This window comes from Protopterus annectens, chromosome 1.part1 (genome assembly GCF_019279795.1).
Source record: "Protopterus annectens isolate FY-2018-M chromosome 1.part1, PAN1.0, whole genome shotgun sequence".
Lineage (NCBI taxonomy): Eukaryota > Metazoa > Chordata > Ceratodontiformes > Protopteridae > Protopterus > Protopterus annectens.
Window position 1 is genome coordinate 235124466 of NC_056726.1, and position 18720 is coordinate 235143185.

The following is an 18720-nucleotide window of genomic DNA, read 5'->3' on the forward strand; positions in this document are numbered from 1 at the left end:
TATCAATATCAATTCCGGTTGTGTTGCTTTATCTAGTAAATCTTGCAACTGCTGACTAAATGCACTCTTTTCATCACTGTCACAACCCTGCTGTGGGACATAGGCTGAGATTGTAAATAATGCCCTGTCATTAGGCTGGGGTCTGATTGCTATGTGTCTGTCACTAATTCTAATGACATCCCTCTCTGTCTTCTGAAGCTTCTCCCTCACCACTATTCCCACACCATTTCTAGCCTCTCTTCCTCGAGTAGTAGACTCTGGATCCCAAGCCAAGTGGCTTTGCTGCACTGCCCTTCCATCTTGTCTCCTGGATACATAGGATTTCCAGCCTCCTCCATATCAACATGTCACTTATTTTCAAGCTGTGTCCTGTCAGTGAATCAACACTTAGTTAATGTTTGGCAGGCTGATTGGTTTTATGTCCAGATTTCACTCAACAGAGCTATCCCAGATAACCCAAGCTGGGCAACTGGACACCAGGCACCCAGCTGTTTATTGACCCAGGGCTGCTGGGTTATATGCTGGGTGCACACTGACCCAAAAGAGCACATACACCCTTACCCCCATTAGAATGAGTCCTGCTGTCTTTCCTGAGGTCCTTGGGACCTAAAATATTGAGACTTTTGAGAGCTGTCTACATGGAACTGGATGAAACAGCCCACCTTGCAGTGTCAGGATGACAGCAGAGTATCATCACAGAGACAAACACCTGGATTGTAGATGATGTCCTAGCCAACCAGCAGACAAAACCACAGTTAACTGTCCCTGTCTGGTTACTGAACGTGCTAAGTTTATCTGCTGCTAGTGAGGACTTGCATACAGGCCATTGCTTACTTGGAGAGGCAATCCACCAGTTCAGACATTTGCATGGGTGCATCTCAGATTACCACAACCATTCTTCCCGTTTGATTTGTTGAAGGTCATGACTAACTAGCTTGACCACAAAGAACAGCTCTCTGAGACACCCAATCATAGGCTGGCACATCCTTCAGAAGACAGCATCCTTCTTAAGATTTTCCAAGGCCCAAAAGGTACAGCCAGTCATGGCTGAGAGATCCATCAGGACTTCACATGTTGGTGTCAATAAGGCAAAGGTTTTTGATAACTGGTGGGATCTAGAGTTGTAGGTACATAAGCTGATAGATAGGGGATACCATCTGAGGCCAGCTTTCCTGCATCCATCTTTGACTGGTATACAATCATGCCAAAGTTCCTAGTCACTCAACAACAAGCATGTGTCAATATGCATGATTATCCTAAGGCTAAAGAGTCCAGTCACCCCTCTGTCTTCCCTTGGATGGCCTCTCTTTTGTAGAGCTCATAAGAAGATAACAGACCAGACTGGCCCACATCCCTCTACATCCATCCTCTCAGATGTTTTTGCTGGTATATCAGGGGAGGAAGCCTGAAAAAGCCTAAGCCATCTCCCATTTACACAGCCAGTCAATACGAATGCTGTGTGGGCAGCTTTGGAACACCCAGACTCTGCCCTTTTGGCATCCAATAAGGAAGATGCCCAGTATAAGCCACAAACTGTGTGGTTAGAGCTCCTTACCAAGCCTTCATTGTCATCACTTCAACAGGATTTCTTCAGAACTTCATACAGCCCAGAGAACACAATACTTTGCCACTTTGGTTCCTGAGAAGACCCAAAGCTTTGGACAGATATAGAAAGGGAGAGTACTCCTTTACCACATTGGGTTTTAGTGTTCTCAAACACCTATCTCATTGGTCCAACTTCAAATCCTATCTTGTAGATCAGGCATTGGTTAAGCATCCTTGAGTAAGGACTCAGGATGACCTCATACAGAGACTGATGACTACCTCCAATGTGAGCTTCTACTTAGCCTGCTGTAAGTTCAATTGTGTAGATCTTCTAGCCAGTGCTAGGGGCTCTGGGGTAGACCCTGTAGAGGATGTCATGGCTGCTGCTCACTTCAAAGGGGAAGTACTGCCTGATCAGGCCACCCACAGCCTGGTAGATGATCTCCTTAAAAGGAAATAAATCCTCACAAGCATGGAAAGTCTAAATGGAAGCCCTCCCTCAAACTCTTTTTTCAAAGCCCAAACAACAAGAGAGGAAGAAGCCTCATTTTTCCTCCACAAAGGAGCCAAAGCACCACACAGTCATGCACCTCATACCAGCATGCCATCCAAGGAAGCACCCACAGCTTGACATGTTCTCTGGGTTTACCATAGCTTATAACTATCAAGAAAAAGAACTGGGTTAAAGTCATAGTCATTCACTCTCAGTCACATCTTGGAACTCACCTAGTCTCCCAAGAAAGGGCTGTACTGACATTATAAACCATTCTGGTGGAGGTCAAAGGCTCATAAGTTCACAGGGCTATCAAAATAAACTCCCTTATCTTTTGGGCCCAAAACAGGTCTTCTTTTCTATTCCAACCAGCCAGAGCAGCCACTGGCAGTGGAGTTCTCCTTTCTCAACTTGAATATGGGCTCCCAATTTTTGCTTCTGCCTCTAAGAAAAGCATTGCCATGTTCCAGACTGTCTCTAACTGCATATTCTGATTCATTATAAAATCACATCTCTATGAACATCACTCTATCACCCTAGAAAAAGCCAACAAAGATCTAACCTACTTTTAGGATGACAACTATACAACTTACTCCAAATCCACACATTTACTCACCTTGCAGCTAGATGTCATAAAAATATCTGAGACACTACTCACAAGCCACACCAACTCTCATTACCCCTAGAAGCAAACTCCACAGCAATGCGCATGGTGTCTTTTCAGTCATCTACTTTTTGGCAAGCCCTCCCCACCAACATTAAGGAAATAAACTTTTATTCCAAATTCAGAATGCAGCTCAAAAACAATTTCTTCCTCCAAACCAAAAGCTCTTGCTTCAACACAGAATGTACCACCTAAGCTATCTCCTTTCAGAGTCTCTTCTCCTCTCTCAAGATTCACTTAAGAGCGACCTTTAGAAACGAATGTATATATTGTACATTACATTCCGCGGTGGTGCAGTGGTAGCATTGTTGCCTCACAGCAAGAGATTCTCCCATTCGATTCTCAGCTTGGGATGAGAGTGCCTTCTATGTGTAGTCTGCATGTCCTCCCCACGGTCGAGTGGGCATTCAAAAGACATGCGTTGAATGGGCGTGCCTTTGTTGAAGGTTGGGCATCGGGCTGGCAACTCGACACCATAAAAAACAACTGCCAATCATTAGCGGACTGGAGTTCCACTGTGGCGACCCCTAACCAGGAAAAGCCGAAAGACAAACAACAACAACACTCGGCTTTATTATACATTGCACTGTGTTTGCTCACTGCAATGTATATAAACAGCAGTTTCTGTGTAATTAGTCAGAACTACTCTGTTACTGCTTACATTTCTATATTTTTTGTTTGTGAAATATTTTGTATTTCACCCAGACAGAGCCTAAAATTGGTCAACACTGATAAGTGCACTACCCCGGTAAAAAATGTATATAAGTAAATTAAATAAATATATAAGTAAAATGAAACTAATCTACTTACCTTTAAGAAAATTCAAGTACTAATCCTGAAAACCAAACACCTCTAGCCACTGCTGCTAGGATGCAGTTGCATGAAGCTAATTAAGTACACATACCATCTAAATAAATGTACTAGCAAGTGAGTTTTTGTAAAGAGTAAAAACAATCTCCACACTACCTATTCTTAAGCAATTAATAATTAATGATTTTACAGTCTCTAAACTGAAGCATGCCCCATAATTTCAAAACATGTTATGTGAAGTACAGTTGTGTACATTGCACTTAAACTTAACAGCAGATGTTTAAATTCTTCACTACTGCAGGAGCCTGTGGTTGTATGCCACTAAGGATACAGCACCCAGGCAGCTTTGCTAAGCTCTAACTCCCTCCCACACAGTCTTTCTAGCTGCCTATAGGCTAATAAAAAGTTATGTACTCACCATAATGTTCCATGTTTGTTGTCCATGATTTCGCCCTTCATTCTTAGTGGTTGGGACAGCATCCCCAGCACCTTCTTTCTCAGATGGCTCAAGGACATAAGCGCTTCAGAACAGTGGAACCAAAGGAAGCCCTGTTCCGGGAGGCCACTTCTACTTTGTAATGAGTGACAAAGGTATGAGGATTGACCCATGTGGCTGCTGCACAAATTGAGTCCATAGGTAATTTAGCCTGAAAAGTGGTTGAAGTTGACATATCTCTTGTTGAGTGGCCCCTAATCTTTCCTGGAAATTGTTTATGTCGAGAATTATATGACACATAATCATATCAGCAAGCCATTTAGATAAGGTAACTCTAGAAACTGATGCACCTTTTCTGTTATCTGAGAAGGAGACGAAAAGTTGGTCAGATTTTCTAAACTCCTTTGTTCTATGCAAGTAGATCCGTAACTGTCTGTGGACGTTCAGTTGGTGTAGTTTATATTTAGAAAAATACATATTCACATCACTCTTAACATTTTGTTCATTTTTATATAGCATTCCCATGCTAATTTCCTAGTAAAATTTAATATATATATATTATAACATTAACAACAACAACAGTCTGTCTGGAAAAAAAAAGTCCCTTATTTAAAAATAGATACTTTTGCTGGTGACAAAATTATCTTGAGAGGTTTTAAGTCCTTAAGTCCTGTGTTGTTTTCGAAACTCTTCCTCTGAAACTTCTTTTCGAATGGTTCTCTTCCGTCCTTTGTTCCCCTGTGGTATTGACTCCTCCATTCCATTGTTTCGTTGTTCAGAATGACAGCGAAAATGAAAATGAAGGTCATTTATAGCATCCTATGCTATATTGTGATTTGATTTCTATTGTGTGGGTCATCTTTAAATGAAACAGGTTCCAAAGTCTCTTTCTTTAGTATGGCATCTTTCTTCTGTTTGTGGCTGCTTCATGATCTCCTTCTCCTTCCATCAGGTAGTGGAAGAGCGGTGGAGCAGTAGAGTGTACTGAGCACTGTTCACAATGGTGGAGAGCAGACTCCTACTTCAATGGTGTCTCTGGGTGGAAAGATTGAAAATTCCTTCCCCAAATGACCACCAAGAGAAAGAAATTTTTTCTCTTCTGTTTAACTTTCTTTCTCTTGTTTTAGGGTTTGTTATCTCTAAGGACAGGGTATCTTATATCATTGTGAAAAAATAGTTGTTTTATTGCAGATTCAAAGTGTCATCTCAGTAGTTCTATCTTAGTTCTCTGTATATTTTCTTATTTCCTGCTATATTAGCATATTGTTCAATCAGAAATTCCATGTATTTAACACTTTTTTCTATTTCGGTTCACTTAGTTTTTAAAATGCCACTTTCACCAGTCTCAACAGCCCTTATGGGAACCACTTTGAAAGCTATACATGCTTCCATGTGTTTTTATACCATTCGATGTGTTTAGCCTTTCATATCTGTTAATCTCTTTATTTTTTATATGTTGTTGATTTATATCTATTGTGTTTTAATTTGATTTCTATCATGAACTGTCCTTATAGATATGTAAATAAATGATTACCTCTAATATAGTAGTTTGATAAAGGATTTCCTTCCATGGTAATATAGGTTTCTTCCTTTTATTCCAGTTTCTTCTCTTACATGCAGCCAAACTTATACTAAAAACAGTTTCTAGTCATTTCAGCCAACATGAAACAAGAAAATCCAAATTACATGTCCCACAGAAAAAAAAAGAAAACAAATTATATGAAACACAAACACACACAAAATCCACAGAAAACAATTCAAACAAAGGAATCAGTAAACAATCGCAACAACAGAAAAGACGCTCACAAAACTTTAAAACTTCAGAGCCTTAAAAAAAGCATAAAAGTTGAGCACTTGTCATTGTTAAAAAGACTTTAAGAAACACTTAAAAACAAATAAAATCAATTACAATCTAAGTATTAACCATTGTCAGTTAAAAAAAACACAGCAAAGCAAAGTAAAAAGCAATAAAACATAAGAAATAACTGAAATCTAAAAAATAAAAACTAAAAAAAAAATATACAAATAAAAAAAAAAGTGCATAAAAAAGCAAAAATAAAATATAAATAATAAAAAAATGAATAAATAAAAATAATATAAATAAAACAAAATGTTGAAAAAACAAAGATATTTAAAATAAAAAATAATTTAAATAATGTCACTTAGAAATGATGACAGTAATAATAATTTGTGTTTTGGTTTGTAATGATTCTGATACCTATTCTCTTCTTTCTCTTTAAAATTGTTTATTGCCCCAGTCTTAGTATTGTGTATGAGTTCTAAGAGTCTAGAACTTACCTGATAAAACACCTATTCTCTTAGTCTCTCTTAGTAGTGTTTAAGGTTCTATACTCTTGGTATGGTGTGTCTGTTATTCTCATGAGTTCTCTTAAACCTATGTGTGGTGTTGTTTCTGTTACATTGCCTGGCTTAAGCATATGAATAATTCTCTGAAGTTCTCTAAAGTGTTTCCTTACATCTAAATTAATGTCTGATATGTTAAACCAAATGTATATTTGATGTTGATTTATAAAAACACATATATTGATAAACCATACATACAGTTTTATATTCTGTCCTGTTGCCATAGTTTGGAAAGAGGACAGGCAGGTCAATGGAGTGATTCAAATTGGTCTCAGAACATACTTTGGGAAGGAATGAAGGATTTGTTCTAAGAGAAACTCTGTCGTTGTGAAAAACTAGATAGGGAGGGCATACAGATAGAGCTTAGAGCTCTGAAACCCTCCTAGCTGAAGTAATGGTTGTTAAAAAGACTGTTTTCTAGGTCAGACATTTTAGTTCACAAGAGGAGGCTGGTTTGTAAGGTGGTAGAATCAGAGTAGTCAGTACCAAATTGAGGTCCCAAGGAGGTGGTGGTTCTCTTATTGGGGGCCTTAGTAGAAAAGTACCTTTGAGGAAGGCTTTGCACAATCTGTGAGACATTATTTTTGATCCCATGTCTCCTATGTGGTAGTTAGATATGGCAGCTAATTGTACTCGTATGGTAGCTGCTGCAGCACCTTCACTGAAAATCTCTGCTAAGAAATTTTAAATTTTACTTATAGGGGCTGTAAAGGGGTCTATGTGATTCTTGGAAGCCCAACAAGAAAATCTTTTCCATTTGCTAGCTTACAGTTTTCTAGTTGTTGTCTTATGAGAAGAGACCACAATGAAACACACTGCAGGGGATATATGTCTGGAAGCCTGGCTAAGATTGGAAGTGGAGCAGCCAAGCTGTCAGCTTGAGGGTTTGGATAGAAAGATGGAGCATTCCTGAGTGATGAGTCAGAAGATCTGGCACCAAGTCCAGAATCCACAGCTCCTCTCGGAGATGGAGCCATAGGAAGGGGAACCAGATTTGATGAGGCCAGTATGGAGCGATGAGAATTAACCTGCAGCTCAACAATTTGGCTTTCTGTAGAACTTTGGGGAATAGAGGAAGTGGGGGAAAGGCATAAAGAAGTCCCAGGGGCCAATTGTGATCAAGTGCATCCCTTGGTGACTCCCTCGAAGGGGGGATTAGGGCAAGGTAGCTGCTACATTTGGTGTTTATGGATGTGGCAAAGAGCTCACAGCAAGGCTGACCCCTTCCTGTTTCAGGGACCACTTGTGAGGCATTATAATTGCGCTGCTTAATTTGTCTGCTATCACGTTGGATTTCCACAGAATGTACATTGCAATCAAAAGTTTTGAGAAGATACTGCCCATTGCCATACTCTTTGAGGCTCTTGACACAGGGGGTAGGATCTGGTTCTGCCTTGTTCGTTGATGTACCACACTACCGACACATTGTCTGTCTGTATTGCAATCATACCTGGTGAAAGAGAGTTCTGGAATGCCTGCAATGCCAGGAGCACCGTTCTCATCTCTAGAACATTGATGTGCAGATGGTACTCATGTTCCTGCCAAATTCCTTGGACAGTCTTTCACAGATAATGCCCTCACCTACCCTATCTGGGAATCTTCCGTGGTCACTGCAACTACTGGCTGGAGCACAGTGAATGGCCTGCCTAGAGTCACCTGTGTGGATTGAAGCCACCAGCGTAAATCCTTCTAGCAGGAGTCTGTGATAAAGATCTTGTGGGACATGGATAACTCTTGCATGGACCATTGAACAAAGAGTAGCCACTGTAGGACTCTCATATGTAGAAAGGCCAAAGGTACTACTGTTATAGCAGCCGCCATAGTGCCTAAGAGCTTCAGAACAAACTTTGCCTGTACTTTTTTCTTCAAGAGTAAGATGCACACTTGATGGTGCAGTGTCTGTACCCTGTCATGAGGCAATTTTGCTACCATGTCCTTTGTGTTTAAGTCTGTTCCTATGTATGTAATATGCAGTGATGGCAACAAGGCAGATTTTTCAAAATTTATTGTAATGCCCAGTTCCGAGCATAGATGGATGGTGGTGTCTCTTGCCTGGGTTAGTAGGTGCTCGGTGGTGGCAGTCAGGAGCCAGTCGTCTAATTATGGAAACACACGGATTCCTAGAAGCCTCAGGTGATCCATGACTACTGCCATGCATTTGGTAAACACTCTGGGGGCTGTAGTGAGGCCAAAGAACAGAGCCCTGAATTGGTAATTGCTGGCTCCCAGCCAGAAGCGCAGATATCTCCTGGATCACCTGTCCATTTTTATATAGTAGTTCGCATCCTGAAAATCGATTGAGCACATCCAATTGTCTTGTCCCAGAAATGGGAGTATAGACTGCAGTGTCACCATCTGGAACTTTGCTTTTCTTACAGACTTTTCAGCCTGCTGAGATCCAAGATGAGTCTCCAGTCATTTGTTTTCTTTGGAACTAAAAAGAACCTTGAGTAAGTTCTGGATCCAATTTGGTCTGCAGGGACTTCTTGGATGACTCTTTTTCTTAGCAACCTTTGTATCTCAAGGTTTGCTTGATCCCTTTGACAGGATGAATGTCTGGGACTGATCTTTTTGTTTGTGGGGGTGGGGAGGAGAAGAGTATGTTGTATCCCCTGGAAATTATCGACTGTACCCATTTGTCTTGAGTGCTGTTCAGCCAGGCTTTTGGGTACAGTGACAGCCTGCCCCTGACTGCCTCCAGAGGTGGGCAGGCGTGCCTCCTTTCAGGAGTGCTGGAAGGGTCTGCCAGAGAATGTATCTCTGTCTCCCTGATTTTGACGACTCCCGTCTCTCTCACTTTTGGCCTGAACAAGGATGAGTCATCAAAAGGGGCATTTATGAAAGAAGACCCGAAGGGTTCACCAAATTTGCAAAGGCGCATCCAGGAATGTTTCCTCAGAGCTATTCCAGTGCCTGATGCCCTACCCACTCCATTGGCTGCATATGAGATGAGCCGCATGGAGGAGTTGACTACAGAACTTAAGGTAGCGAGCTGAGAGGTCACCTTATCTGACACCCCTGCAGCTGTAGAACCTTGGAGGGTATCTCCTAGCTCTTTCAGGAGATCCCTTTGGAGTCTGGTAAAGTGGTTTAAATAGTTCAGTGACCCGAGTGTAAAGGCCCCTGACGAGAACATGCGCTTCCCATATCTGTCCATCATTCGAGATTCCTTATTCGGTGGATGGACAGATGAAGAAGTCTCAGCTAACTCCTTTTTGGTGGCTGCCGCCACCACCATAGCATCTACTGGGACACCTTTGACTAAGAACTCCTTATCTGAAGGGGCAGTTATGAATTTGTTGGGCCTCCTCGGAACAGGTTTCATGGATTCTGGAGAGCCTCACCCCTTTCAACTGACTACAGCAAGTAGCTGGTCAAAAGGCGAAGACACCCAAGAAGTAGAGGGTCAAGATCCAAATGCCTCCAGGTATACGGACTCATCCTCAGAAGGTGTAAGGGTCTTCCAGCCACTTCTCTGTTTCAGGATCTCTGGGATGTCTGAGAAATTCTTGTTGTAAAAAATCTAGTTTGTTTATTCCTCAGTTAGCACTCGTTATTCTGGCATTTATAAATATTGTTGAACTTGATTTGAGATCTTTGTTCTCCCAAAGATGTCAAGCTGTTAAGAAATACAACTTAACTTATTATGAATATCAAGCACTTATGCAGTTGAAGAAAAACAATGATATAATTATCAAGCAGGCTGACAAGGGAGGGGCGACTGTCCTTTTGGATAGAGTTTATTATATGAGCAAGTTTAAAGCCTTTCTTTCTGACACTAGTACTTTTAAAAAGATAACCCCTCTTGAAGTTAAGAACCATATAACACGTGAATATGGCTATTTACGATATGCAGCTGAATAATGAGATTTCAATAGATTTGTTTAATTATTTTTCCACTCCTTGTCCAAAGATTCCACAAATATATGGAATACCAAAGATACATAAATCTCTTTATGATCCACCACTGAGACTGATAGTCTCAGGTAAGGGGTGGATAACTGAACCTATATCCAAGTATTTGCAAACAGTGTTGGCCGGCATGCTACCCAAATGTGAAAGTATAATAAAGGACAGCGCACATTTTTTGGAAAAGTTAAATGTGTGGTACAATAATGTTTCTGTTGATTATATTTTTGTAACCTTGGATATAGAGTCTCTTTTCACTGTAATACCCATAGACTATGGTGTAGAGGCAATAAGGAGATTATTACTTTGTAGCACTACCAAACTATCATGTGAAGTGGAGAATATATGCTCACTTTTACAACTGACATTATCTAATAATATCTTTATTTTTGATGATATCCCTTATAAGCAATTAACAGGAACTTGGTATTATATTACTGGGAGAAAGAATTTATTCTGAATTCCAGTAACATACTGTGTAAACATGTGAAGAGCTATGTTAGATTTGTGGATGATTGTTTTTTCATTTGGGAAGGTACAGAACAAGAACTACATGAGTTTGTCAGATATATTAATAACACGACAAGTTTCTTTAGATTTAAAATGTGTTTTTCACCAAATGAGATTGTATTTTTGGATGTAAAGTTATATAAACGAAATGACACAATACAAACAATGGTACATAAGAAGGACGTACACACAATAAGATATTTGGAAAGCACCAGCATGCATCCACCACATATATTTAAAGGCATAATGAAGTCGCAGTTTATTAGAGTCAGTAGATTGACAACAGAAGAACAAGGCTTTATGAATGAAATAGCTGTGATGAAAACTGAGTTTATGAAAAGTGGATATGCAGAATATCTTATTAATATTAATATTGATTTGGTGACACAAGGTAGAAAAAAGGAATATAAACCGATTTTTTTGAGTAATGTGATAAATGATGATCATGAGTTATCTAGTTCTGTACTAAGAAAAAATGTACCTTTAAGATATATAACCACATACTCTGGCTACACAAAACAAATATGTAAAATAATTGAGAAGAACTGGAATCTTTTAGCAGGTTCTAAACCAAGATTTGCTTATAGAAACAATAAGGCCTTAAAGAACATGTTGTGTTATAAGGATTTTGCTAAACAATCAGTTTCACCACATAATAAATTAGGTACTTATAAATGCTATAACTGTACATGTTGTGGGGACATTTTAGCAGTAGATTCCTGCTTCAAGCACCCTGTCACTTTTAAGACATTTTACTTTTATTGCACTGCTAATTGCAATACTACAAAACTGGTATATTGTGTAATGCCTTGAGCATAAGTCTGAGATTAATAGACAGATACTGACTAATGCTCTGTTTAAACACATATCTGAGTTTAATACACACAGCTTCAAATTTAGATGCATTGACATTGCACAAGTGGGTATGAGGGGGGGAGATATCAATAACCTTTTGGAAATAAAGGAATTAGAATGGATAATAAGGTTACAGGCGGACACTACTCCTGGTCTGAATAATGCCACCAGTATAAAACCTATATTATTAAAACGACAAATGAATAATTTATAAGACATAATATCTATTTATACTTTTGTAATGAGCAAAATCGTCAAAATGGACGCAAAATGTTTTTAAATTGTCATATATTTTTTAAAAAAACAATTTTTTATTATTTTTTATAAAAAATGTATGCATGTTGTCTCTTTGGATTTCATTGGTTGGTTTGGTCATGTGCTTTTAACTGTTTCCTCTATTTAAATGTGAAGTAATTGGAACTATGTATGCTGATGAAGGGTTGAGAGCCCGAAAGCTTCATTAAAAGTTTAGCGTTTCTGAGACTATTTTGTGTTTCTTGATGTCTGAGAAGGAGAAATCCTCAGAGGGTGACCGCGGGGACTCTGCTGAATCCTCTAAGTCCATATCAGAAGTGACAGACTCCTCAGGGGAGTCTAGATGTTTCTTATTACAAGTTCTCTTCCGAGGGACCTCTCTGAAGGGCTCCTCTGGGGAGGTTTCAGAAGAGATTGACTCACTCAGTGGGTCATCCTGGGGCATTGGTTCTCTACGCCTGGGTGGGAGGGATGGTACAGAGGCAGACACCGGCACTTTTGGGGGAAGAGTGCCTGGATCTGAAGGTGGAGCCATCAGGGGTGACAGCACACTCCTCATCACCTCAAAGGTACCACGACCCAGGCCCAAGGGAGTCTCCAACTCCAAAGAACCAGGAGACATCCCCATGCCAAGGAGGTGGGCTCCAAGGCCGATGTAGGCACCGAGCTCATGAGCACTGAAGACCCGAGAGATAGATTTGGATCCGACAAGGGCCTAACAGACTCTCCTCTCCAGAACTGATGGGGGAGCATCAGCTCCCAGACCTCTTGACAGAATATGGTACCAAAGAGGTCGTAGCAGAAGTCAGGGCCGAAAACCCGGGGGTGAATCTCAAACCTGACGGTTCCACCACAAAAACATCCAAGCACTCCGGCTCTGAAACCACCCAGGTCAGAGGAGGAATAGCAGAAGGGGCAGGAGTAGAAGTCGGTTCCAAATCCTTTTGGGCTGGACTCGAAAAGATCTTGGCTAGCACCAGAGTCCGAAGCAACCTCCTGACCACCAGCTCCATGTCATCATCCGACAGACTCCTGGATGATCAAGAGTACGGGACCGATGATTTTACTCTGCCAGCCACAGAGTGTAAGATGGGTGGCTTGGGGACTGAGGATACTGGCTCCAAAGTTGGGGACCGGCTGCATACATGAATCCTGGTCAGTTCCAATAATACTGGAGGAACCGAAGGAACAGTTTTCTCGGGCCCAAGAGCCTTTGGATCCGAAGTCGAATCCTTTGAGGGTTTCTTAGCCGGCTGAGAGGCAGGCGCTGAGGAAGAAGCCCTTTTTGTAGACTTGTCCGATTTTGGTGACTGGGACGATTTTAAAGTGGTCTGGTTCCCTTCAATAGCCTCAGCAAACTGAAGCAGTCCCTTAACCATCAGTTTGCTTCTACGTTCCTGCAGAACCCTGGAACTGAAACCATGACATATTGAACAAGAGTCTTGGAGGTTCACCGCACCTAACCAGTAGACACAGCTAGTGTGTCCATCCATTAAGGACATTTTCTGAGTACAGGAGTCACATTTTTTGAAGCCAGACTGCTTCACTTCTCTGCCTTCCTTGGACATAATAATGACCAAACAACAACTACAACAATATTGTCTAGGAACTATACAAAAGATAAAAGTAGTAATACCAGCAACAAACTATTAAGCTAGCAAACACCCTAAACAAAAGGATAATTCAACTTTTTTTAAAAAAAAAACACTCAAGGAGGGAGAAAGGAGGCTAGAAGAGAGGTCTCTAACTAAAACAATGATCTCCTCTAGCCAGAGGAGACGTCTCCAACTCAAACGACAAAACCTCCTGGGAAAAGGAAAGAAAGTTGTCCTCTAACTTAAATGAACCAAAGAGAAAGAAAGACAAACCCTCTAACTCAAATGGGTACATTAAGTTTAAAGTTTTAGACTTTGAAAGGACGGGACAGGGAGATGTAGGCCTAGCGACAGCCAGCCACAACAAGCACATAAGCAAGAAAAAACTTAGGGATTCATTACCATGAAATCTAAAACACGGTCAACTAGTAAAACAGAATATATATATATATATATATATATATATATATATATATATATATATATATGAAACATATATTGAAAAAAGACTAATAATAGACCAATAATATCCCAAAAAAAAATTCACTTAGCCTGAGCCTAGTGAGAAGTACCCAATCTAGTTTAGCGGCAAATGAGATCAGGGTTATCTTTCATTCATGGGATAGGGTATAGCCTTGAGTCAGTGGAAGCTCTCGAGCTCTAGTACTAGTCCGAATAATAACCGATGATCGGTTCCGAACCCAACCAGCAAGAATGAAGGTGAGATAGGACAACATAACATTTTCTTTTGTATGTAAGCATAAAAGAAGACAAAATGGTTTAAATTCGTCATAACATTTCTTGTTACAAGAGATTAAAAAGAGAGCTCATTTTGAAACCACCACAACTACTGTAACCAAGAAAGACTAACCACAACAAACAATGTAAGAATAGGTTTGACATAAATACATTTATGCTAGAATAAATCCTACACAAATACAATATTTTCTTTGCATAGGTCAGAAATGCAGCCATATTAAAGCAGGCCTATATCTTCATTTTCATACAGTTACAATAAGTGCAGTTTCAGTTGAAAGGAATGTATCAATGAAGGATACAAATAAGCTCAGACAAATAACCTTCAGGTAAAAGTAATGGTAAAGATGAAATGTGTTAACAGAATGTGCAGAACATTTTGAACAGATCTTGTTTAGCTGGTACAAGGCTAAAGAAGAATGGAGAACTTATAGATACTTTACAGGGTTTTAGCATTATGAGAGATACTTGCTATACTGAAGTCAGTTCAGTTCACTTTGGAAAAGATTGAGTACTGCAGTTCAGTTTAAATACTTGAGAGATTGAGTACAGAAGTTAGGTTAAATGACAGCAGTTCAGATTTTTAGAAGTCAGTAAAAGTCCAGAAACTGCAGAAAACAGTGCAGTTTGTCTTAATTCTGAAAAAAGGAAATAACCTGTATAAGATTTTTTCAGATCTTGCTGAATAACATTATGCTGTTACTACATAATAAACAACCTTTATCAAACTCACAGTGAGTAAAGATTCTGTTCTGAAAGGTACAAGAAGATTTGGCAGGAGAAATATATGGCACTTGCTCAGCATAGCTCTAGATATTTAAAAGATTAAGACATGTATTTCACTTCTTACAAACAACAATTGTCTCAGCAATAAAAGTTGTAAGCCACAGCAGCCATGTACAAGACATAGAATGTGGCTAGGTGTTGACTACTGCAGTAATGAAGAATTCAAATATCTACTGTTATGGGTAAGAGCAGCTTACACAACTGTACTGCGTTCATCATTCTCCCTGCTGTAGCAGCCAATTAATTTTTTTACTAAAGCCTACCCAACTTGGGTAGTGGAAGAATAAGAGTCCAGAACTCCTGAAGAACGGTCCTTGAAAACTCTATGCTGGACCTAGGGAATGAATCCAGTTCATAGTGCTTTTAAATGTATGGATGGACGATCAAGTAGCTGCCTCTAGAGTCCACCCCTTTCCAATCTGCCATCAAAGAAGCTAAGGTCCTAGTAGAACGGGCCCTAACCCTGCCTAGAATGGTTTTGCCATAGGGGGAGTAAAAAACACAACAGCAGAGGACCACCATCTAGAGACAGAGAGTTTAGACATGACTTGACCTTTCTTAGTCTCTGCATAGGAAATAAATAGCTGGTTACCTTTCCTGAAGGACGTGGTTTAATAAGGTAATACCAGAGTTTCTTCTGTACGTCCAAGGCATAAAGAATCAGCTTTCCCCTGTTTTCTGGCTCTGGTTAAAAATGGGAGACTGATGGCTTGATTCAAAGTGAAATCTGAGACAACCTTAGATACGAATGTGGGGTTACTCCACAGAGTGACCCTATCTCTATAGAAAACCAAATAGGGTTCCTCCACATGAGAACTCATACCTTAGGTACTCACCTTGCAGATGTCAGAGCAACAAGTAAAATATTTTTCCAAGTACTGAACCTCAACTCAGACAAAGTCCTTCTTTACAGTACAAGACTGAGATTTCAGGATGGAGTTATTTCTTTCCAACACTCTTTTTATAAACTATTTGTCCACGAACAAAGAAAATGGAGGATCCATGAGCAGACAAGCAGGAAAAGGCCACTGGTGGTACTTTGGAAGCATATGAAAGGCTAGAATTACTCTTAAAAATATTTAAGGACCAGGGATGCAAACTTTCTGATGGTACCCTTGTTATTGGCTAGGTACTAACTACAAAATATTTTCCATTCGCTAACATATGACTATTAGCAGGCTTTCTTGCCTCCTTTAGTACCTGCTGCAAGTCCTTCCAGACTGAACAGGAGGTGAAAGGGAAAAGGGTAGATGTAGAATGAGACAGAACTAGTCCACCCACCACAATACCTCCCCCCTTCTTACAAACTCCAGGACTGAAACAAGAAGAGATGAGGGATATTGATAAGTCCAGACTGACCTGAGGTACCACTGATTCTTCCTCATGTGAAGTCTATCATGAGAATCACAGAGTTTATGTATCCAGGAATTCTGAGGAATTTGTTAGCTGGTAATACAAGTTGTTTTGGGTAGCTTGCTTCAAGTTTAAAAAATGCAACACTGTATTCATTAGCAGGTTGGATCAGTGAGGTGTAAAATGGTACAATGCTCCTGCTGTACTGAATAGACCTTTTCCTTCAGTATTAAATGATCTGCAGAATATACTTTTTCTGAATTTGGCAGATACCCATTGGTCAAAGTGTAAATTCCTATTTACTACTTTTTCTGCATCTTTAACAATGGTGTTGTTATGATCTGACCATGTATTATTCTGTGATCACACCTGGTGTCTTTTTTGCAAGTCTCAGGATACTACAGCTATAGACATTAAAGTGAGTTCTCCACTACTGCACTTGGATGTCTACTTTTATCATCTTCTGTCAAGCAAAAGTAATGCAAAGGCATTGGGGTTAAAAACATAACACATTATTTATGTTTAAGGAACAGATTCTCAGATTTACTATTTGCCATAAATTTAGCAACAGTGACTAAAGAGAACCAAATGACCCACCACATTAAACATATGGCAGAAAAGGCTGCTTAGCAGTGTGTATGATACCAAGTGAATAGAGACGTTTCTGAGCTAATTTTCTAAGTATGATCTAGTATTTCATTCTTTTTCTTTGAGTAGTATCTCTTTATTCTTTCAAGCAGAAAAGCTGTTGATGACAAAAAAGTTAAAAGAAGACAGCATTACATAAAACTATAAACTTCACCATGATTTTACAAAGGAAACTTATTATTTGTAGATATGTATGCAAGCTATGCCACAAAAAATATCGCAAACAATTATTTGATCACAGTGCATAAATTGGAATCAAAGTTATGACTGTCTTTAAATATTCTTAATTTTTCTTGTTTCACCAGTCTTCTAAATGGGATGACAACAGACATATCAACATTGAAAGTGTAGGTTATATTAAGAACTCAAACAATTTAATTAGGTCAAGTTATTTCTGAAGATACGCTGAAGCTGGAGTTGATACAATTGCACTCAATACTCTGCAATTACCTGAACATTTTGCTGCATAGATATATAATCCTTTGTTTTCAGAAGAATGTTAAAAATACCAAATGACAACCACTCTAGCACTGACTGTTATGTCATGTCTCTAGCAATACTTATTTCTTTTGACACATAATTTTACCCGATGGTGACTATACAAAGACAGATATCACTCGTAAATTATACTGGCATTTGCAATGAGTTTTGTGGGCTATCCAGAACATGAATGACTCAATTCTTAGTGTAATTGCCACATCCACTACTAACAATGGTGGAACATGTTAATGCAGAAGCCAGAACTATAGCAAGGGAATTTGGCATCCTGTGCATCACAACAGTTTGGTGATCCACCTTGTCTATAAGCAATTGCAATTGATTAATGACAGCCTGTAAATTGTCAAAATGTTCAGTAACACTAGCAAGCCAGCAAACAGGACAGAAGCACCCTCCTTCATGCTCCCTAATGGCTCAAGTCAGAAACCATACATTATAGTAGCTACAGAAATGCCATAAACAAAGCATACATGACAAAATCATGGGCAAAAGATGCATAAAATCTAGTGGTTCATCATCAGAAAGTCAGTACTGATTTTCAGAAAAATTAATTCAGTCTAAATCAAACTAACAGTCTGTAATGGAGTTAAACAACTCATGCTGATGAAAAGGACAGTTTCTATGACAGTTTGGTGGGCACACTGTGGGCACCTCTCAAGTGCAAAACACAGAACACATGCAATAAAATAAACAAGAAACAATGTACTGATTCTGTCATAAATCTATACCTCTTCCATGTCATCTGATGCATTTGTCACAGATGTTGTCATCTTGAAATCCAAGAAAGTATGGTGAGCAAAAGAAGGAGTGTATCTTGTTGACTGACTTTCTGCTTCACCTGGAAGACAATGTAGCCTTGCTGCAAACAAAATAGTTCCTGTATTATATATCTTCCTGCTATCCAGTAAAAATATCAATAGTTATGCTTTTCAAAAAACAAAAATAAGCACTTTTACTGTACAAAAGGTAAGAAATGGTAACGCCTACCAGGAGACATCATGCCAGCAAATATTTAGAGCCTGGTATACCTACTATACACACATTAACAAACACAATGAAAACAATTTGTTGGTGGTGGATGGGGTGATTGATTTAATGGCAATGTACTTAATAAGCCAATTCCATTTTGTGCCAGAATGAAATGCTCTATACCTTGACTCCTCAGCACATCTGGCATATGTTTGACAGACTGGGTGATACCACTTGTCCCAGGGATCTGGTGAAACAGAGTCAGACTTGACTA

General features: G+C 39.5%; 1 protein-coding gene across 1 annotated transcript in view; it reads right to left on the bottom strand.

The window, feature by feature from the left end:
• LOC122813235 (intraflagellar transport associated protein) overlaps positions 1–18720 on the bottom strand; it is a 431576-nt gene that overhangs the window by 114813 nt on the left and 298043 nt on the right. Inside the window, exon 6 of the mRNA XM_044085449.1 lies at positions 18206–18336. Within this exon, the coding sequence (XP_043941384.1) occupies positions 18206–18336 (131 nt within the window). The remainder of the gene's footprint in view (positions 1–18205; positions 18337–18720) is intronic.